Source organism: Stenella coeruleoalba (assembly GCF_951394435.1).
Source record: "Stenella coeruleoalba genome assembly, chromosome: 19".
Taxonomy (NCBI): Eukaryota; Metazoa; Chordata; class Mammalia; order Artiodactyla; family Delphinidae; genus Stenella; species Stenella coeruleoalba.
This window is the reverse complement of record NC_137165.1, coordinates 12,481,958-12,504,466: the sequence shown is the minus strand read 5'-3', so window position 1 is coordinate 12,504,466 and position 22,509 is coordinate 12,481,958. Positions and strand designations below refer to the sequence as shown.

The 22,509-nt window shown below is 52.7% G+C and overlaps 1 protein-coding gene across 1 annotated transcript in view; it reads left to right on the top strand.

Moving 5' to 3' along the window:
* The window catches only part of RAP1GAP2 (RAP1 GTPase activating protein 2), a 213,028-nt gene extending 201,580 nt beyond the window's left edge, over nt 1–11,448 (top strand). Inside the window, exons 19-24 of the mRNA XM_079903638.1 lie at nt 2,121–2,258; nt 3,979–4,097; nt 6,597–6,710; nt 6,978–7,095; nt 7,375–7,501; nt 11,192–11,448. Coding sequence (XP_079759764.1) covers nt 2,121–2,258; nt 3,979–4,097; nt 6,597–6,710; nt 6,978–7,095; nt 7,375–7,501; nt 11,192–11,280 — 705 coding nt within the window. The 3' untranslated portion in view covers nt 11,281–11,448. The remainder of the gene's footprint in view (nt 1–2,120; nt 2,259–3,978; nt 4,098–6,596; nt 6,711–6,977; nt 7,096–7,374; nt 7,502–11,191) is intronic.
* Nucleotides 11,449–22,509: the final 11,061 nt, after the last annotated feature.

The following is a 22,509-nucleotide window of genomic DNA, read 5'->3' as shown; positions in this document are numbered from 1 at the left end:
GGCCATTGGCTCAACAGTGGCTCTGCTGGCAAGGGATGTGGGGGGAGGGGGAGGGCAGCTGTATGTGAGCAACTAGTGATATCCGCATCCTTGTGTCTTTGCACATGGACCTGAGGCCCTGGGGCCTTGGATGACTAATGAATGCAGAGGGCGCATCCGCGGGCCCTGGGTCTTCAGCATTGCCCTACTTGCAGGAACGTGTCTTGTTCCCCCAGCTGACTTGTATGTTCCTTGGAGGTAGGGGCTGTGTCTTCCACTTCTTTGACTCCCTTCCCGTTATTCTTCCAGTTCCTGGCACAGTGCCGGGCACACGAGAAGTACGCAACAAATGCTTATGATTAACAATAAGAATAGCCACATGTATGGGGTACTTACGATGTGCCGGGCCCTCTGCTAAGAGCTCTATATGGCTGCTCACCACAGCCCCACAGTGTAGATTTCCTCCATCCCATTTCACAAGCAAGTCTCAGAAAAGATGAGGAACCTACCAGGGGCACCAGCTAATGGGTGACGGAGCAGAGACCCCAGATATAAATTCTGGCAGTTGGACCCTGGCACTCCATGCTTGTGACTGCTAAGCTGCGTTGCCACCTGGCTGCATTATTATTATTATTATTATTATTATTATTATTTTGCGGTACGCGGGCCTCTCACTGTTGTGGCCTCTCCCGTTGCGGAGCACAGGCTCCGGACGCGCAGGCTCAGCGGCCATGGCTCACGGGCCCAGCCGCTCCACGGCATGTGGGATCCTCCCGGACCGGGGCACGAACCCGTGTCCCCTGAATCGGCAGGCGGGCTCTCAACCACTGCGCCACCAGGGAAGCCCCCTGGCTGTATTACTGAGTGACCGAATGAGGGATTAAAGGGAAGTGATGGGAGGGTTTGGGGGTTACTAGAGAGAAACTTCCCTTCCTAGACTCTCAGGTCATCTTTGAAGGCCTCCAGAACCACGGAGCGTCATCCACATGGTAGGTAGGATCCTGTGGGACTTCCCTTGTCAGGAAATCCTCCCTTGGGTCGATCTGAGAACTGCCACTGCCCTTGGGTCCAGTTCCAGACCAACGTAGGCCTGCAGGTCCCTCCCTGCTGCTGGCTCAGCAATCTTGATTTTAGCTCTTCTCATTCTTGCATGCCCTGTGACAAGCCCCTGACCTCCTGGACACTTCAGTGTTTGCCCACGTACCCTTTGCTCTTCAGTGGCCCTAAGTGGGCCTGAGCAGTTCTGTGCTCCGAGACCCCACGCCTCCACCCGGTCTGAGTGTGCATCTCCTCCACTAGCAGCTGCGCCAGGTTTCAGGCTTATCTTCACAACCTCTTAAGCCCCTGCAAGTGTGCGGGAAGGCTGGATGCGCAGAATAGTAAGAGCCCCGCATGGTTCAGCAAGGTGAACGTATTCCACGTTGCACAAAGTGCACTTCGGGATGACGGCAGAAGGGCTATCCAGTGTTTAAACACAGAAGCACACTTAGCTTTCTGCAAAAAAAAAAGAGTCAAATTGGGGGATCCGGGCTTCCCTGGTGGCGCAGTGGTTGAGAGTCCGCCTGCCGATGCAGGGGACACGGGTTCGTGCCCCGGTCTGGGAAGATCCCACATGCCGCGGAGCGGCTGGGCCCGTGAGCCATGGCCGCTGAGCCTGCGCGTCCGGAGCCTGTGCTCCACAACGGGAGAGGCCACAGCAGTGAGAGGCCCGCATACCGCAACCGTTTTAGCTGAGGAAGCTGTAGCTTGGAGAGGTGGTAACTAGACCAGGGTCACCTGGGTTTAGTGAGCTGTCCAAACCTCACTCTCCTCACCTGTAAGATGAGGATAACAGCCTTTGCCCACCTTGCTGGGAGCTGGGGCACTGACCCCTCAGACTCCCCCTGGCCGGTGTCCTCCCTCGCCTCTGCCTGCAAAGAGCCACCCATTCCCAGAGCATAGGATGGAATATGTGAAAATTCTCTGCAAACTGTAGTGACTGCAGTGTGGGCCACTGAGAGAGAGAGAGAGAGAGTGTGTGTGTGTGTGAATATGTGTGCACAGGCTGAAGGCTGTGTCTGCAGACCCTGTCAAGTGGGACAGGGTCATCGAGAGGGACCAGACTCCAACCCTTAGGCCCCTGTCACCTGCTCTCCCCACAGAGGGCCATCCGTGTGCGCAGCCACTCCATGGAGACCATGGTGAGCAGCCAGAAGAAGCAGCATGGCGGGGGCATCCCCGGCAGCCTCAGCGGGGGCATCTCCCATAACAGCGTGGAGGTCACCAAGACTACCTTCTCGGTGAGAGCCGCGGGCCCTGGGGCAGCACATGGGTCCCGGGGAGGGTCCCCCAGGCCTCAGTGGGGGAGGCTTGGGCCAGGTGATGAGACCAGTGATGACAGAGGGAAACTGAGCCTGTTTTGGGGGTGAGCCCAGGCCCTGCCCTCTGAAATGGAGCCCCCACCCCAGGCAGCGCCTGGGGCTGGCCCTGCCTAGAGGCCTCCTGTTGTCCTGTTCTCTGAGTTTCCTCGACAACTGGGCCTCCTCCTGAAGGCCAACCCTGCAAAATGGGCCTGAAGCGAGTTTCTTTGCTTGGGAGCTTGGGACCCGTGACTGTGAGAAGGGTGTCCTTGCTTTGTTATTATTGATAACAGTAGCTGCCCTCCACTTGCTGTGCACCAGGCACTGAGCTAAGTCACGGACATTGTCTCATCCAATCCTGTGACAGCTGTCTGAGGTAGGTATTGATGTGTTTGTTCTCCATTCCTCCTTGAGGAAAAGGAGGCCCAGAGGTTTTAAGTAACTTGCTACAGGTCACCCAGGTAAGCTGAAGAGCTGAGATTTGAATGCAGGTCTCCCTGATCCAAAGTCGAAGCTCTTAGTCACTGTGTAGACGGTTCCCAAGGAAAGAGCCTGGCAGGTCTGTGGGTTCGAGTGTGGTCTGCTCACACCAGGGGCTGGCCAGGGAAGGAACCAGTCAGTCCTTTACAAAAGCAAAGTGACTTTGGATTTGTATAGACTAGTCTTTTCTTTCTTTTTTCTCTTCTCTTCCTTTCCTTTCCCCTCTTTTCTTTTTTTTCTTTTCATAGTGGAACACATCCATCATGATATTAGTATTTTAAATGGTCTTGCATAATTCATTTAACTTACCAAGTATTTTCATAGCTATTATCTGGTTCTTCCCAGAACGTCTGTGAAGTGAGCAGGGCAGAGCAGTTATCTTCATTCTGTGGGTGAAGAGACTGAGGCCCAGAGAGTTTTGTCACTTACCCAAGGTTGCACAGCATGTGGATGGCAGAAGTTGGGGCCTGGGTTAGAAGCCTGGTGGGCTCTAGAGATTGGCTGTAGGCTCTTGTCTCCCCTCAGTCTCCCACCTCTCCATGGTCCCCCTGTGTGTGGCTGAAGCAGGGCCATGTTCTTGGGGGGCTCCCCCTTTGCCCGGGGCTGCGTGTGGACCTGGTTCTGCGGCTCCCGATCTGTCTTATTATTGTGACACCAGCTTGGACCCATTTCTTTGTGAGCAGCTGACGGAGAGTCGGGAGCCCTGGGCTCTTGTGCTCACCTGCTGGTGATTTGCTATTATGACCTTGGCCGAGTCTCCTCGCCCCTCAGCTCTGCGGCTTTTTCGTTGGTAAAGCGTGAGGCTGGACCTGGGCTCTCAGCTTTGTGGTTCTCAGTCTGTGACCCTGAGTCATCCTGTCCTTATAAATATGCAGGGCTCTCCTGAGGGTGGCCCCGACCCCATGTTCCTCCAAGAATTCTGGTCTTTGGTAGACTGTTACCTGGGGCCACGAGGTTTGGCTTAAGAACCCAGGAAAACATGCTGCAGGTGGCTTGAATCTTAGGGTCCCAGATCCCATTACTAGATCCCAACCTTCCTGGCTGGCTCGCTGTGTTCTGGGATCTCCTCCAGGCCAGCTGGGGATTGCAGGACCTAGTGTAGGCCAGAAAGGGGGCTGAGAGGAAGGAGAGCTGCGTTTGGGGGTGTGGTCAGCACTCATTCTGGCGGTTTCTTTGACAGCCTCCGGTGGCAGTGGCAACAGCGAAGAACCAGTCACGGAGCCCCATCAAGCGGAGGTCGGGGCTCTTCCCCCGTCTGCACACGGGCTCTGAAGGCCAAGGGGACAGCCGGACACGATGGTAACTGTGCCCTGTGGGGGTTGTCAGCTCTCACCACTGCTGCAGCCGTCAGGTGTCATCCTTGGGGAGGGCTTTGCGTAGGTTCAGGAGATGCCTTCCTTTTGACCCTGTTCCCTCCTCCAGGGACCTGCACACCCCCGTCACCCACTCAGCTCCTTATCCACTGAGGCACATTTGCCTGGTCTCTGCACGGGACTTTCCAAAGTTGTCCTTGTTGCCTTTTGACCAAAACTAGAAACAATTGCTTGGATTCTTTTTTTTTCTTTGCCTCCTTTTTCAGTGCTTACTCAAATGTCCGCTCTTATGGAAACCTTCCCTGATTCTACCAGGGGGAGTTCATCAAACTTTCCTCGGGGCTTCTAGAATGTTCTCTCTCTCTCTTTTTTAAAGCAACTCTCATATTGCATCATACTTAACCAGTTCCAGCTAATGGACTTTCTGATCCTTTAATCGCTGAGCCCTCTTGTCATTTAATTCGGCAAGCAGCATCGCTGAGTGCCTGCCGCGTGCTGGGCTCAGTGCTCTGACAGAGCTACAGAAGATGCAAACCTGCCTTCCAGAAGCTTACAGTCTTGAGAGGGAAAGGGAGGCTTTTAGGCTGATGTCCAGGCCTCCAAGTGGTCTGTCTGCAGCCCTGGAAGGCACCATCCCCTGAGCTTGGGCGTGCAGGACCAGGGGCAGGTTTATGGAGGGGGATGAAAAGCTGTTTGGAACCTGTACCTGTGAGTGAGTCTTTGTGGGTCCCCCAGGAGAGAAGGGCAGAATTGGGGGTGGTCAGAACTGCAGGTCTTGAGCTTAGGAGAGAGACCTTGACTGGAGAAGAAGAGATGGGAGTCCCTGGGGGTGGAGGTGGTGTTTAGAGAGGGACCAAGGAATACAACCCCACAGGGGGTTGTATAGAATGCCTGGGGAAGACCTGCGTTTAAGGGCAAGTGGAGGGAGAAGAGCCGGTGAAGAAGACTGGGAAGAAGATGAGAGAGGAGAGAGCCTGGAGGTGTAGGGGTGAGGGGGTGGCTCTTAGAGGCCGGGAGAGGAGGCGTTCCAGGAGGGAGGGGCAGCTGTGTCAGGCACGCAGAGAAGTCCAGCTCAACGACCCAAAGCCCTGCTCGGGTTGACAATTAGGAGGTCATCAGCAACCTCATTAAAAGTGCATTGAGGCACCTCTCGGCCCTGGGATGTCTATAAAACAAAAAGATAAATAATAACACGTGCTGGGAAGGATGTGGAGAATTTGGAACCCTCGTGCATACCTGGGGGGAATGTAAAATAGTGCAACTGCTTGGGAAAACAGTCTGGCAGTTCACCAGAGGGTTAAACAGAGAGTTACCAAATGTCCCAGCAATTCCACTCCTAGGTACGTACCCGAGAGAAAGAATACATGTGTCTACATAAAAACTAGCACACAGATGTTCATAGCGGCATTATTCACAATAGCCGAAAGTGGAAACAGTCCAAAGGTTCATCACTCATTGAACGGGTAAATAAAATGTCCATAGAATGGAATATTAGTTTGCAACAGAAAGGAGTGAAGTACTGACACCTACTACAACATAGCTGAACCTCGAAAACACTATGCTAAGTGAAAGAAGGCAGTCACAAAAAGACCACACCACATTGTATGATTCCATTTATATGGAATGTCCCAAATTGGAAAATCCACAGAGACAGAAAGCAGACAAGTGGTTGCCAGGGGCCAGGGGGAGGGGAGAACGGGCAGTGATTGTGAGTGGGTCCAGAGTTTCTTTCAGGGGGGACTAAAATGTTCCAAAATTAGATCATGCTGATGGTTGTACAACTCTGTGGATATACTAAAAACCATTGAATTGCACACTTTAAATGGGTAAATTGTATGTGGATTATATCTCAATAAAGCTGTTATAAAAATAGAAGTGCATTGAGGACAGGCCCATCATGTCCCCAGCAGCGGGCACCGGCTAAACAGTGGGTGTCAGTGCGTGGTCTTTGGTAAACTAGAGGAGGAGGAAACCCTGGAGCCCCGGGCCGAGAGTGGCCCACATCCCAGCACAAGGGCCGGATCCAGAGCGTTCATTTTACAGTCTGTGTGAAGTGTGTCCCCTGGAGTTAAGCAGCGGGTGGCCTGGCCAGCACCCTGAGGAACCCATGTGTACTGGGTTGTTTCCCTGTTGGGTGGATGTCTGAGACCCCTTCCATTCCCTCTGTGGCCTGCCCTTGACCTGGAGCTCTGCTGGGTGGGATGGCCAGCTTGGGTGGGGGGTGGACTTGGGTTCAGGGACATCAAGCCAGGACTCTTGCTTGATAGGTCTTGACTCTCACCGAGGAGGCTGGAGTAGCCCCTGACGGAGCAGAGAATTCTGTTGTCTGTTGCAGCGTCTGAGGGAGGCTCGGGTGGGAATGGAGGTCCGGTGGCCGTGCTCTGGCAGGGGCACTATGCCCCACAGGTCCCCATGGTGCTGAGTGCTGGGGGTGCGTGGGGGGCTGGGCCCAGGGCCTCACTCCTCTTCATCCTCACTTCCTCAGCGACAGTGCATCCAGCAACCCGAAGACCCCAGAGGGCGGACACTCTTCTCAGGAGATAAAGTCTGAGACCTCATCCAATCCCAGCTCTCCGGAAATCTGCCCCAGCAAGGAGAAGTAAGAGAGTGTGGTGGCGGGTGGGGGGGGGGGCGCTGGCTTTAGCCACCCGGGCCCGGGAATATGTGCTTTGCTCCAGGCAAGCTGAGAGTTGGCGTCTCTTGCCTTGGGAACCCTCTGGAACGCAAAAGTCCACCAGCAGGTGCACGCGGGGGGCTGCTGGTGGGCGAGCTCAGGCCTGCTGGGCCTTCCTCGTCCTCAGTCCCGGGAGGGCCGTGGCGGGGGTCTCGGCGTGTGAGCAGAGCCTGCCTTCCTGTTCCCCCGCAGGCCCTTCATAAAGTTGAAGGAGAATGGCCGAGCCAACATCTCCCGCTCCTCCTCCAGCACAAGCAGCTTCAGCAGCACGGCAGGGGAGGGCGAGGTCATGGAGGAGTGTGACAGTGGGGTAGGTGTGGCCGCGTCCAACGCTGGGGAGCGGCGGGGCGGGGGGGGGGGGCACCCTGGGCCCAGCCGTATACTGCTCTGTGCATTAACATAGCTACTGTGGGCAGAGGCCCCTGCAGGCTCTGCAGATAAAAGGAGAAGCGTGGAAACAGGAGAGGGCCCCGTCGGCCATCGCCACCCTCTGGGAGCGCCGGGGTGGGAGGGGGCAGGGCAGTGGACGGCTGCCTGTCTCAGGCTGCCGAGGGGGGAGCTGCGTCACTCGCCCAGCCTCTCTCCCCAGAGCAGCCAGCCGTCCACAACCTCTCCCTTCAAGCAGGAGGTGTTTGTCTACAGCCCGTCCCCAAGCAGCGAGAGCCCCAGCCTGGGGGCAGCCGCCACCCCCATCATCATGAGCCGGAGTCCGACAGGTCAGTGGCATCCTGTGGGCGGTGTGTACCGTGTGCCCAGCGGAGGCGGGGCTGTGGCCTGACCGTTGTTGGTGGGACGGAACAGCGGAACTGGCCTGTTTCTATTTCAGCCCCAAAGTATTAGGGCCTCCAGCGCTGCCAGCTCACCGCATCGGTTCATCACCCTTCAGAGGCCTGTGTTCTCATCCCCTCCTTACTCGTGGGGAAACTGAGGCTCAGAGAGTGCAATGATTTGCCAGATTGGAAAGCTGAGGCTCTTTCCCTGACCTCTCGCCTCACCCCATCACTGACCCAGGGCCCCTCTGTCACAGCGACCATCCTGATAATACAGAGATAAGAGGTGGGAAGAGTGTTGCAGGTGGACAGAACAGCAGTAGAAAGGCCTGGGGGGAATCCGGAGACTGTGTTCTGGACACGCACGTGGTTCAGTGCGGCTGGAGTGCACGGAGGGGACCCGTGAGAGAGGAGACAGTGGTTAGGACCACAGGCTGGGGCTGCCACGGGGACCCTGGGGAGCGTTTTGCATTATCCTGCCAGCAGTGGAAGCCGTTGGAGGGCTTTCAGGCTTTGAAGGTCCTTTAAGTATAGAGGCGCCATCCGAAGGAGAGAGACGGTTTTGGCGGCTGCAGCTGGCTGAACAGAAAGGATTGCTGGGGAGTGGGCACAGGGAGGGAGAGCAGTGAGGGGCCACAGTGGCTGGTGAGGGGTGACAGGGCCATGGATCTGGGGGGCTGTCTGGGGCAATGGGAGGAGGACGTGGATTCAAGGGATGTACAGGCTCACTAGTGGGGGCTCAAGGAAGGCAAGGAGTCCGGGCCTTTCAGGGTTCTGTGATCCCTGCAGTCGGGCAGAGAAGGCGGAGCCCGCTCTGGGGAGAGGGCGAGGGGCTGGCGCCCGAGGGGCGTCCAAGCGGACATGTGCTGTAGGCACCACTGGGTGTTGGGGGTGCCTGGAAATCAGAGCCTTGGTCCTGCCCTCGAGGAGGGCAGCATAGTGTGGGGCAGGACTCTGGAGCCTGAGTCCAAATCCTGGATCTTCCACTTACTAGTGATGAGCCAGGGGGCAGGTTACTGAGTCTTTCTGTGCCTCAGTTTCCCCAAGTGCAAAATGGAGGGAGGGGAGTAGTTTCTACCTCGTATGGCTGGTTGTGTGAAGAGTAAAAGAGAGACTTATAAGAGTCTTAGAACTGTTAACCTAAGTATTTGTTAAACAACGAGAATAAAACAGTAGTGCAATCAGTGGTTCTCAGCTGGGGCGACGTTGCTCCCCAGGGCACGTTTGGCAGTGTCTGGAGGATTTTTGATTTGCGTGACTGGGGGAAGGGAGGGTGCTGCTGGCATCTAGTGGGCAGAATCAGGGGTGCCCCTAAGCATCCTACAGTGCACAGGGCCGTCCCCACGACAAAGGATTACCTGGCCCAAAAGGTCAGGCTGAGGTTGAGGAGCTCCAATCGAAATGATGGAAACACAGGGCCAGTGGGCCCACGGGGTGGTTTAAGCCACAGTGCTTCTGGGGTTCTCATGGTGAAGGAATGTTGGCAAAAGGCGACATGTGATATTGGGGATAAAGGGAAGGCCTGGTTCACCAGCAAACAATCGCTTGTGTAGTACGGCAACCCCCGCCGTGGCTGGTCCGCTGTGGAGCTGGGTTCTAATCCTGGTGCACCGTTGGCAGCCCCACCTCTCTGAACCTCAGTTTCCTCATCTGTAAAGTGGGGTAGTAATACAAATTCCCTGGTTGTTTTTTTTTAACAAGGCTTAATTAAATATTGAAAGAATGAAAGAATCTATAATCAAGCCTGGCTCTGACTTAGTATTAAATATCAAAATAAATAAGGTTTCAAGTAAAAGGAGGTTTAGAGTATGACTTGCTGAAGGTCACCCAGGGCAGAAGGGGACCTACAACGGGTCTGTAACACCTGCCCAGTGCTTATTGCGACCCCACCTCCTATGGAGGATTTAACCCTGAGGAGCTGCCTCTTACCCCCAGCCCCACAGGAGTTATGCTTTGTACCCGCAGGACCAGGGTGGGTTTGCGGAGATCTGGAAACCTGTTTTAGGGGGAGAGACAGGGCCAAGGAGAGGGAGATGGCTGGGAGGGCCTGACATCTGATCCTCCATAATCTCCGATGCCCTGGTCATTGGTCATTTCACACCTGGGCTTCCTGGGGCGCTGAGGGGGGCTGGTGGGTCACACCGAGAGGTAATCCTAGTGCTGAGTGGAACCCTTGAATGTGAAGCGTCAAGACTAAATCAGCAGCCTCCAGGTGGAGTGTACCGAGCTGTCGATTCTCCCAGCGAGAGGAAAATCAGAAAGCCAAGGGGCCCCCCGGCCAGTGGTGTGCTGGTAAATGTTTAACAACCGGCTCTCCCACCATACACATACACACAACACACACACACGCACGCACACAGGCACGCACACACATACACACACATGCACGCACACACGTATGTGTTTACTGTAAATTTTACTGATATAAAGGATCTGCAGCACACAATTTATAAATAATGATAAAATGTACAACATTCTTTTTTTAACATCTTTATTGGAGTATAATTGCTTTACAATGGTGTGTTAGTTTCTGCTTTATAACAAATGTCCATCGACAGATGAATGGATAAAGAAGATGTGGCACATATATACCATGGAATATTATTACTCAGCCATAAAACGAAACGAAATTGAGTTATTTGTAGTGAGGTGGATGGACCTAGAGTCTGTCGTACAGAGTGAAGTAAGTCAGAAAGAGAAAAACAAATACCGTATGCTAACACACATATATGGAATCTAAAAAAAAAAAAAAAAAAATGTTCTGAAGAACCTAGGGGCAGGATAGGAATAATGACGCAGATGTAGAGAATGGACTTGAGGACACAGGGAGGGGGGAAGGATAAGCTGGAACGAAATATACAATATTCTTTACTATATAAGTCGACAGAGCCAACTGGTTCTCACAAAGCACCTTTACTAATATTTGCCCAACCTTTGTATCCATAGACACCGCAAGGTTCCAAATGACGAACAAGTATAGTTCCGACATGAATGATGATTGATATTATTTTGTCAGGGATGTGAGCAACTTCTTTGCTGAATCAGATAATAGTTTTCAAATACTGGAAGAGTATTTTCTCAGTTTTTTGTGCCATTCACAATGTAATGGCTATAGACAAACACATTTTCAAGTCTGATCTATATTATTAACGTTTTCTCCATGAGTTTCTTAAGTCTAGACAAGAAAACAATTATTCAAGCTCTGATTTATAACGTTTGCTGATTTCTCTGGTGTGAGTACTCCTGGCTGATCTCAAGCGCCCAATGTGACATGGAGTTGGGAAGTACTACCGGACAGATATAATAGACGTAAATAACCTTAGGAGAATAAATAATAGTAAAATGTAGTGAAATAACTAGGCAATGATAACTTCTGAGTATTTATTACCTTTGGGGAATATAATTTGTTTAATTGTAAGCTTATATAATTTAAAAAAAATAACTCTGTGTAACAACCAGCTCACAACGTTTCTGAAAATTTGAGAGTTGGCTCTTGTGAATCGGTGCAGGTCAGCTAAAGTGCCTAGTGGAGAGGAGGCCCCCCCTTCTCCTGGCCTCCGTATCCAGCGCCCACCCTGGAGCCCCAGTGACCTCTGCAGCCCCACCTCCTCTCAAGGGCTTCCTTCTTTTTCCTAGATGTCAAAAGCAGAAACTCCCCGAGGTCAAACCTGAAATTCCGCTTTGATAAGCTCAGCCATGCCAGCTCCAGTGCGGTGAGGATCTAGGGGTGTGAGGGTAGCAGGGGGAGCCTCCCACCTCCCACGTTCCAGCCTCGGCCATCCTTCCTGGGGGTGGGGGAAGAGGGCGCCTCACACCTCACATGGGGGGAGGTGGGGAGAAGCCCTGGTCAGATCTGGGGGTGCCGTTGGTTCCCGCACGGTGCAGGCATCAGCCTGGGGCTCGCCAGCCACCTTGGCCATGCTTCCTGTGTTAGAGCCACACCCTTGGACACAGGCAGGTTCCAGTTGGGAACTGTTGCTCCTGGGGTCTCATGTCCCTTCCTGGGCTCTCCAGAGAGCTGAGCACTGAATATACAGAAGCTGTAGTTGGTGGGGATTATGTTGTCTAGTTATTTAAAACTCTCATACGGATTTTTCTTGAAACAGGGTCACTAATGTGAAAGAGGAGTCCTTCGCTTGTCAAAGGTGGGTCAGGTGTTAGTCCTGCCGTGGCCACAAGGGAGGGTGTGTTACTAAGATCGGGGCACTTGTGGCCTGATAATGTGAGAATGGCCAGAGAGATCCTGACCGCCGGGTGGGCTAGTCACCTCTTCCCTGGAGCCTCTGTGATGGGGCCCAGCTCTAGATGGGGAAGAGGGCAGATGGTCTCGGGTGCCGATGGGAAGGTTTGCCTGATAGGATTGGGCCAGACTCACTGAGTGGGTCTCCCTTCCCCACAGGAGCTTGTTCCAGCAGGCAGAGGGCAGCAGCCCAGAGCCCTCCTTCCTCACTTGGCCCCCTTGCCTCCCTGTTACGGCAGCCTTTCCCTCCTTGTGTCTTTGGCCAGGGCTCTGGGCTGAGATGTGTCCTCCTTGTGCGTCCAGAGATGCTCTGGTCCCCTAAATGTTGTGCGGGATGAGCCCAGGGAGGACCCTGCTCCCAGCCCCCAGCCAGGGGTGCGTGAGGTTTACAGCAGAGCAGGGCATGGGTCCAGCACTCCACCACCGAGGCCTGGCCTCCTGCTAGGGCAGTTACTAGAGACCCTTCTGACTTCCCAGCCCTCTCCCTGCCATGGGGCTCCCAGGGGTGTGAGTCACATTTGGAACCAAGGGGAGGGGCACAGCTGAGCCCACATTATGTAACCCTGATCTATGTAGATGGGAATGTTGACACTCACTCCGACTCCCATCATGTACTTCAGATGTCCGGTTCACCAAAGCGATGTTTCTGCCCAACTCCTCGGGCTGTGGAAAGTCTGCACCCTTGTATTGGCAGCCTCCCGTCCTAAGAATGTGTAGCCGTGGGCACATATGTCTCCTCTCTCCCTTCACCTACTATTTGGTCATCGTCTCCCTTCTCCTTGTTTTTTCCAGGGAAGCCCGATTCTGTCTTGGAGAAGGCTCCTATTCCAGCAGTTTGGGGGTGCCGTCCACTACTCTGAGCGTCACAGGCCTGCATCTCCACTGGCCACCTGCCCACCAGACCAGCTGTCCCAGTGTCCTGACCTGGCCACAGTCCTGCCCATCCCTGCCAGCGCCTCCCCCTGTCTGGACAAGGCCTCTTTCCTCCAGGCCCCCCTGCTCCTGACCGCCTGATGTGATGTGTGTCTGGGTCATTTGTCATCTTGTTTTGTCTGCAGGGGAGCGAGTTGGGCAAGGGGGCATCTGGGTACCAGTCAGAGTCCAGAGAAGTAGAGAGAGTGGTGAGGTGGGCAGCAGAGACTGACAGCAGGTTGCTGCACCCAGGCAGGGGCAGCACCATGTCCTGGACGTGGCAGGAAGGAGGCTGTAGCCACAGCAAATGCATTTAGTGGTGGTGGAGGGACCATTTTTCCAGGAACCCAGATTTGTAGCCATCCTCGAAGGTGTCCTGCTAGAAGTCGGTTCTGCCGCTCCCACACGTCTGGAGCTCCCAAACATCTGTTTCCTTCTGTGCTGGGAGTTTCTTATCCATCTGCTGACATCAGGCCCAGGTTGCCTCTGTCCCTGCTGCCTGTGTATCTTGAGCCACGAGGCCAGTTGAAGCTGAGACCCGGCTGCGGGTAAGCGGGAGCGGGCGCCGGGTTCTTCCTGGACGTCCTCATTTCCCACAGGCTCCTGATGTGGTGGCGGTGGGAGAAGCCATCAGTCTTTCCCCTCTGAGCAGACGCTTTTCCCTTGAAGGGGTGGGCAACGGGAGTGGGAAGGCATTCAGGGAGAGCCAGCAGCAGGTCCTGGGCACTTGGCCAAGGAAAACCTCAGGGCCCAGGCCTAGGCCGGGATCCAAGTCTCTGCTGGTGGTGGAGGTTCGTGGGAGATGTAGAGAGTTACTTCAGCCCACCCACTTAGGCGGGAGCCCGAGAGGGGTAGGTGGGCCCCCTAAGAAACAGACCTGAGAAGTGGCCTTTACCCTCTCTTTGCTAATGGGAGTGCTCTGGGCAGGATCTGAAATGTGAGGGGCAACTGGTCAGGTTGTTTGGTGCTCTGGGGGGGCTCTCTCCAGCTACCAAGCCCTTTGGTCCTAGCAGGGCTCAATCTCTCCACCCCCCACCCCTAAGTCCTCCTCTTCCCCTCTCCAGCCACAAGGAGTCCGTAGGCGTTTGTCACATCAGTGGGATTCCTGCAACTTGGGTCCCAGCTGGGTGCAGTTCAGACCCTGCCTGTCACCTGCACCCCCAGCCAGAGCCACCTTTGCTGGGCTGAGCCAGCTTGCTCTCTGAGAGGCGGCCCCTCCTCCCTTCTCACCCATCTGAGTCTGCAGTGCGGCAGGTCATTTCTGCTGACTGGCCGTGGTGGGGTTTAAGGCAAGGTATCCTCCAAGTTAAACAGAGTCTGAAGAGCAGACCCTTGCGGTGCTACAGCTCCAAGCGTGTATGGGGCCTTAGTGACTCGGGGCTGCCAGGGTGACACAGGCTGGGCACCTGCTTTACTGAGCAGAGGACAAGGATTTCCAACCAAATGCTTTATTTGCATTGGGATCTGGGCCTATTCCCAAGGCAAGACATAGAAATGTTACGCTTGTTTTTGACTGATGTGACCATTTCCCTGTTGTTTTTGCTTTTAGAGCAAAACCTTGATCCTTCATCCCCGACTCACGTGGACTTTGTGGGATCCTATTTACAGGCTGGGTGGACCTCTTCCCTCATGCTAGAAATGTGTTTGCTTAAAGTACTAGTCCGGTAAGATTTATTCTAGTTAGAAGGTCAACAAATGTCTGTTTAGCTTTTATTAAAAATCCCTGTAGCGGCACCACTGCTAGGCCTGCAGATTCTGGAGGCGTTCTGTTGGCTGGGTTTCTGAAGGAACTTGAAAGGTCAAACTGCATTTCTTTAAAAACTGTTCCAGGTTCTGGCTCGCTTCTCTGGGTAGCTGGTATTTACAGCTGCCTGGTGGTTGTGCTGTGCTGTGTTTGTCGTGGTCTGGGGGTCCTCTGGGGTTTTTAGGTTGTCTCCATTCTGTCCGACTTGAGAACCTTACAGCCACCTTCCCCCACTGCCCTGGCTGCTCTCCCTGCAGGCCCCACCTCTTGGGAGGGCTTTGCCCCCTGCCTCTGAGCCAGTGGCCAGGATGGCTGGGTGTGTCCAGAGAAACTGAGAGGCGCAGGTTGGGCCCCCTAAGAAACAGACCTGAGAAGTGGCCTCGACCCTCTGTTTGCTAATGGGGATGCTCTGGGCAGGATCTGAAATGTCCCTCCCTCTGGGTCCTGCCTCACCACATCTAGAAAGTTCATTCTGGTCATTCTGGCTTCCAGACCAGCCCCCGTGAAGTCCCAGGGCTGAGAGGCAGGGGGAGAACAAGGACAGGCCGGTCTCCCTTTGCCCCTCTGGACCATGGGACAGGCAGCTTGGGTTCCCGGAGGCTGCTTTTCCATCCCCCTCTTGCATCTGCTTTGCTCCAAAATGTCTTTCCTTTTATTGCCCCATCCAGTCTTGGGGCTCCAGGGTTGCTCAGGCCTCATCAGACCTTGTGACTAGACTCATCCGGATGGCGCTCTTGCTGGTATTTGAGGTGTTTCCTCATAGGAGAAGTGTTTCCCGGACGTAGCTCTGGCTCTGGGACCTGCCTGACTCACGGAAGAAAGTATACTTTTCAGGCTCTGTCGGGCATCCATGTGCCTCTGCTGAGTCGATGCTTAAAAACAGATGCAGAAAGAGCTAGAGGGAGAAGGTCTCAGCGAGAGTTCCTGTCTGTGCTAATGAAGGGAAATGGTGTTTGCGGCAAAATATTCTGTGGTCCAGCCTTGTCAGCTTCATCTCCATGTCCAAGCCTTCCGGGCCCCTTCTCAGCCTCTAATCCAACCGTGTCACCTTCCAGATGGGAAACTTCAGCTCCAGTGAAGGGAAAACAACTTGCTTGAGGTCACGTAGCCAGCTGGTGACAAAGCTGGGACGAGAACCCACAAGCAGGGCCCTTTCTTGGGCACCACCTATGGGGTTGGTGGGACAAGTGACTGCATTGACTGCATTTGGAGAAAGCCAGTGAGCGGGCGCCTTGGCACTGGCTGCGAGGTATCAGCAGCCAACGGTGCTGGTGGGCCTCAGTCTCTGTTCTTTTCATCAGGAGGGATGTTCCCTGGGATTTTTTTAGGGAGAGCCATGCGGTTTTGGCTGTGGCTTGGGCAAAGAAAACAAAGAGGAAAAGAGATTCCCAGGGACTGTTCCTCGGTGACATCGGTTCTTCAACCCTTGTCTGTAATGGGAGTGGAGACCAGGGGAGAGATGCAGTTAACCAAACCTCGCTTTCCCCTTTTTAAGTTAAGGAGAAAAGTGGTAAAAGAAAAAACTCTTTGACACTCCCTGATCCTTAAACAAAGGTGGTCAGTAAAAACCTAGGCTCAAGGGCCGAGAGCCGGTTTCATGTTCCTACCCTAACTGTTTAAGGTGCCAACTCAAACACTACCTTCATTCAATTCTGAGTCAACAGAGACAGGCCTGTTGCGGGGGAATGATCAGGGTTCAAGTAGATCTTATGGCTACCCGTGGCCAGCAGGGACTCCACAGTTCCTCCCCCAGACACCAGGTACCCCTCTCTCAGAGGCAGGGTGAGTCAGCAGTTTGCCAGGGCTGTCCCTGCAGCCTGGGGGCCCGGCTGGGACATGTTGCTAGCCTCTGATGGCTGTTGCCACCAGCTCCTTACCCACTGCCATCCCACAGCTCCCTCCTTTCAGCTTTGGGAGAAAGGAGACAGCCCCCACTAAGGCCAAGGACAGAAGAGCCCTGCCTGGTGAGAGACTCTTGGGGGCAGGGGCACTGTCCTGTGCCTTATCAGCCCCAGGGGGAGGCTGTCTGGCTGGAAGACTGGAATTTAAATGCCATCGTTTCTGCTTTTGCGACATTTCTGCTTGGAAGTGTCAATCGCCCCTTCCCGCTCCTTAGCATGTGTGCCAGCTCCCCCCTGCCCCGGGCATTGTCTTTCCACACTCCAGCCTGGGTAGTGCTGTCGTTTAAGTGTGAAGAGATTCCTCTGTGTGCTAGAACCCGCGAAGTGTAGCTTGGAAATGATGATCCGTGTGATGATGACTTTTCTGTCTTTCCTCTTCGAGAGGAGGTGATTCATAGACCCCCCGACTGCGTATGTAATGTAAATAGTGTACATTTAATTTATTGCTATGGTAGCACATTGTATTTGTTAATGTATAAAACAAATTCTAAAAGGTTGACAAATGTATATTTTGTTGCTTAAATGTGTCTTTGCAGAAATTGACAATAAATAGGATATTTTGTGTCCATCAGAGTTCAGACTTCTTTGCTTGGGATCCCAGGCCTGAGCATCGCCTTTCAGGTCACCAGAGGTTGAGTCCATTTTCCCATGGGCTGCATCTGGCCTGTAGATGTGTTTATCAAGAATCCTCCCCACTCTGACCACCCACCCCCCTGCCCCCGCAGTCTTCATCCTCGATATCCAATGAAGTTGCTCTTGCCTCACCCTTGATAGCTAACCAAGTTCCTGTCAATGATTTTCCATCCAATTCCTCACCCTGCCATGGGCTAGAAATCCCCATTTGTCCCTGTTGTATTTGGAGTTGAGTTCAATCTCTCTCCTCTCTCACAGTAACCTCAAATAAAGTCTTCCTTGCCTTTTGAACTCTGGGGCAATTTTTCTTTGACAGGTAGCTAACCTGCTCCCCTGCCCCAGCCCCTCTTTATTGTCTATACGTCCACACCAGTGTTGGATGGGGGAAGAGGGAGGCAGAAGACAGGAATAAGACATTTATTAGGCAAAAGGCCTGTGAAAAAAAATGGGGAGGGAGCTGAAGAAAGCTGAAGAGCTGTCAGACTGCGATGCAGTTCTGACCCCGAGTGAAGGGGAGATGGGAGGAAGCAAGGTGGGGTGGAGGCATCTTTTGATGTCAGTTCATTTCTAAGAAAATTCTAAGCAAGATGATTGCGGAGGCCCCTAGCCAAAGTCACTCCCCAGAGGAGTCCTGCGTATCACAAGAATGAGTCTAAAATCACTACCTCTGCCACACCCAGGCACTGGGTGGGAGGAAGCCTGTGGGAAGTCTGGCTTTGGTGCCAACCATGGAACACAGCGATGGCTCTCAGAATGCAGCAGCTGGGACCGTTGGTCAGTGATGCCCCCTGCAGCTGGAGACTGGAGAGGCACGTTCTTGTGGTCACCATATAAACTCGCCCCAGTTTTGGCTGGTTACAATTTCCCCTTATTTGTGGATAGGGCCGCCTTAGCACAGGGGGTGGTTCTAGCCTCCTTTCTCTTGGTTCTCTCTGCCTCTGTGTCTGATATAAATCCTCTGTTGGTTCCTTGTGCTCGGCAGGCATTCAAATGCTGCTGTTTCGTCATAAAGCCCAGGATGAGAGAAATCTACATGCAGCCTTTGCTTAATGGTGTAAGAATTTCAAGCTCTGCTACCTCCTTGGTGTCCACTCAACTCTCAGCTTGGTCCCTTAGCCTCACCACCCACGCAGGTACCAATGTCTGCTGCTCTGTGCCATCTCCTAGCACTCTTTCTCTTCATTCAGCATTTACCTTCTCGTTTCTCCAGACCCTAGCTGTGATAGGTGGTCTTGGCCATGTTAAGACAATCACCGTGCTTTGACTCATTGGAGGATACGTTTGTAGGACCCTCAATCTTGTAGGAATAGAGAGGGACAAGCCAAATGCTCTCCTTCTTTCATGGAGCCAGTCCCCCCCCACCCCGCCTTATATCGCCTGGGGAATGAAGTGGGGTGTTGGTTTTATGGCTGGTTCTAATGAAATGGTACCTCTCTGCAAGCCTGGAGGGGCTCCATGGCTGGCTCCAGCAATCCAGTGGTTCTCTGAATTTGCAGTGTGGACTTGGTGGGTCACTGCTATGGCTGATTGAAGCATCTGGCCTCAAACATTTAATGGTACCCTTGTGCTGCCGTGGCAGACACTGTTTATGGGAACCAGAGTGAAGTTCCAGAGAGAAACTCTGAGACGTAGTTATGACACCTAAGGGCAGTGCTCCTCCACAGGGTACCCCCAGTCTCCATTTCTTCAGGCAGAGATAATACCTGTTGGGAGGATCAGGGTGTGGAAAAACCTTGTAGAAGCTCATCCCCACTTCAGACCAGCTCCCTCTACTCTCAGAACAGAAAATTGCTCTCATCTGGGGATGGCTTCTTAAGCATTTTTGCTTTAGGGTTCATAAGAATCATCTGGAGAGATTGTTAAGATGCAGATTTCAGGCACCATTCCAGAGGTTAGAATTCGATTGGGCTGGGTGGGTCCCAGGAATCTGCATTTTTAATGAGCACATGAAGAATTCTGATGCAGTCTTTCACTTTGGGAACCACTGATCCAGTCTGTAGTCTCTATATATGTCCCTCTCCTATTACAATAATCTCAGGCCCAGTGAGAAAGGGATAGGGAACAGTGAAGGTGTGAGGGGTTTGAGAGGTGCCAGTCCCCCACCTAAGGGGATTGTCATTATCATTATCACAAATGTGGGAGAAATGTCTGTCCCAGCAAGACACAAACTCTTACAGGAAAATGAAAGGGAATCACTAGAGAGAACAGAATAGAGAAAGATAAATAAAACATGAAACGTGTAAGGAATAGCTTAAGATGAAAATGCATCATGGCTGCATGAATGACCAGGGCACCTTGTAATAAGAAACACTGGGAGAAAAGATGAGGTCACGCATGAAGCAGAGAGAAGGAATTTGTTGAAAAGAAAAAAAAAAAAATCAGATCCTAAGAATTAAAACTTAAAATACAGCTAGAGCCTCTTTCTCCAATCCAATACACATTATCAGATGAGAGATGTGATGTGAGACTTCAGAAACCCACTAGCAATCTAGGAACAAAACAGCTGCTGGAAAGGGCTGAAGACAGCACCCCTAGGTGACGTGTTCCCGGTCACTAAGGATGTTAGAGGCAAAGTAATCTAGTAACTTCAGTAGGTAAACAAAAGGATGTGGTTGATGAATGGACTCCATCGAGGGGGATAATAACACGAAACAGCCCGTATGAAAGAACGAGCAGAAACAAGCTGCCACATAAATGGCTCCACACGAAGACATACGAATGATTAGACAGACATAAGTGAGACTGTGTTACAGAAAAATGCAGACACTTTATGAGATAGACTGTGGAAAACGTGCTTGAATTATTAGATCAGATGAATTTTACGAATCACCTAAAAGACATTATATTAACAGTTTTTAAAAATATAAGAGTAACAGGGAAGTCTTCATAGCCTTGCTCTAAAATATCGGTAGGTTTTACAAGAACTTATCACTAATAAGGAATCTGAGGAAAAATCCAGGGAAAATAGACAACAAAGCCCAGATGAAATCCAGCTATGCCACTTAGTATAACAGTGAATGTAACGGAAAAGGATTTTAACTTGTTTAATTATAGAATTTTCTTTTTTTTGGCTGCACCGCGTGGCTTGCGGGATCTTAGTTCCCCGACCAGGGATCTAACCCAGGCCCACGGCGATGACAGCACCAAGTCATAACCACTGGACGGCTAGGGAATTCACTAGAATTTTCTACTAAGGAAGAGAGTTTCCAAAAACTAGAAAGGATAAATTTCCAGCAGATACTAAGAACTGGAATCTATTACAAGGATTCAGCAATGATAAAGTTATGATCTAAGATTTTAATTCAGTGACTAATGAATGCTAGCCCGTGTTGACTAGGATGACTCTGTGGAGCGTGAAGCCAGTTCAAACTAGTTTAAGCTGAACTTAAACTAGTTCAGCTTAACTAGATTGATGGTAGTTCCGAGCCACTGCCTTTCTCCTCAGAGAGCTCTGTGTCCCTGTATGAGCTGGATATTGGCATGTCCTCATGGAGGGCCGTCTTTCTGTTTGATGAACACACTGATCACAAAGCATTTCTGTCGTGTTAGCGCTATCTGTGGAAGGAGGAGGACTCAGCCTCCGGCATTTCACCTCAGAGAGAGCTGTCTCCCCGTCTGAATAAGAGAGCTGGACATTTGTCTTTTCTTCACAGAGCTTTCTTCTGTCTGAAGAACATGGCCGGCCATTTGGGATTTCTCCTCGTAAACAGGTGTCTCCTTTCTAAGGTGGAGTGTTGGCAATCTGGCATTTCTCCTCAGAGTGTGGTCTCTCTTTCTGAGGTGGAGAACCGGCCATCGGATACTTTTTGTCACAGAGTTTTGTCTCTCTGTCTGAAAAAGGCAGATGGCCATCAGGAATTTCGCCTCCCAGTGTGCTGTGTTTGTTTGAAGAAGAAGCCTGGCTCTCCAGCACTTCACCTCCTAGAGACCGTCTCTGACTGGATGGTAGGTCAGAGCTTCCTGTTTTTCTCCTCAGAGAGCTCTCTTTCTCTGTATGAGCCGAGCGCTAGCCTTCGGGCATTTCTCCTCAGAGTGTGTTGTTTCTGTCTGAGTTGGAGACCCTGCTGTCAGGCACTTCTCATCTCAGAGCTCCTTCTCTGTCAGGAAAAGTGAACTGCTTGCCCCGAATGTCTCCTCACAGGGCCCTGTGTCTGACTGAAATGAGGTCAGAGTCCGCGCCATTCTTTTTCCAGCGCACTCTTTTTTGGTCTGAGGTAGAGCCCAGGTGGCTTGCATTTCTTTCCCTCCAGTGCTGTCTCTCTGTCAGAGGCGGAGTTCTCACCACTCAGACTGTCTACTCATAGAGCTCTGTCTCTGTTAAAAGAGGAGGGTCGACTTCCCGCGATTTCTTTGCATAGGACACCGTCTCTGTGTCGGAGGAGGAGGCCAGCGCTTTGCCGTTTCTCCTCCTAGCCAGCTGTCCCTCTGGAAAAGAGTGCCTGCTGGCCACCGAGCATTTCTCCTCATAGGGGGTTTTCTCTCTGTCTGAAAGAGAGAGCCGGCCGGCCAGCATTTCTCTTCATAGAGCGCTGCCTCTGTCTTAAAAGGAGGGCCGACACTCAGGCATATCACCTCACAGAGCACGGTTTCTCTTTCTGAAATAGAAGGCTGGCGTTTGTCACTTCTCCTCATTGTGCTCTGTAAAGCAACAATACTCCAATAAAAATTAAAAAATAAAAAAATAAAAATAAAGTAGGTCAACCCTTCGGCACTGCTCCTCATGGAGCTCTGTCACTGTGGAGGCCAAGAAGGCCTGGGCATCCGGCATAATCTCCTCAGGAAGCTCTCTCCCTCTCTCTCTTTCAAGTGGAGTGCCGGCCACCTGGCATTTCTCCTCACAGTGCGCTGTGTTTATTTCTAGGTGCTGGGCTGTCCATGGGGGCATTTCTCTTCCTGGAGGGCTGTCTTTCTGGTTCTTCTGCGTGCGCTCGGCAAGCTCTCAGGCCTCACTCGGCAAACCCTTGGAGCGTAGGCGCATGCGTCGGCTCCCGGTTCGGCTTCCGCGGTATCTGGCGCAGGCGCGGAACATGCAGGGCGGTCAGGCGGTGCTCATCGCGTCCGAGGAGCAGTCCGAGGTGTTCACGCTGCCGAAGATGAGCGCCAAGACCAAGTTCAAGCTGACGGCCCACGAGGGCTGCTGCGACGACTACGCCGAGGCCTGCCTGGCCTGCTTCACCAACCTGGGCGACGTCCTAGTTTTCCCGGCACCGGATGCTTGCAGCGCGCACAGCTTCTCCAGTGCCCAGGGCCTGCGGTGCACGACGGCCAGCAGCACCCAGTGGCCAGTGGCTTCTCCCAGCGACAGCCTCTTCTTGCACTTGCTGGTTCGTCCCCTCCAGAGTTTGCCGTGAAGTCTGAAACTGGCACCCTCTACGTGGAGGGTAAGGAGAGACCGAAGAAAGAGGCAGACCACTCCAGATTGGTAGGTGCAGGTTTAATAAGCAAGGGAACTTACTCCCGAGGTTTATCTTGGGTGGCCGTGAGAGAAGTAGATCTCTGCACCTGCCTGGCGGAACCTTAAAAG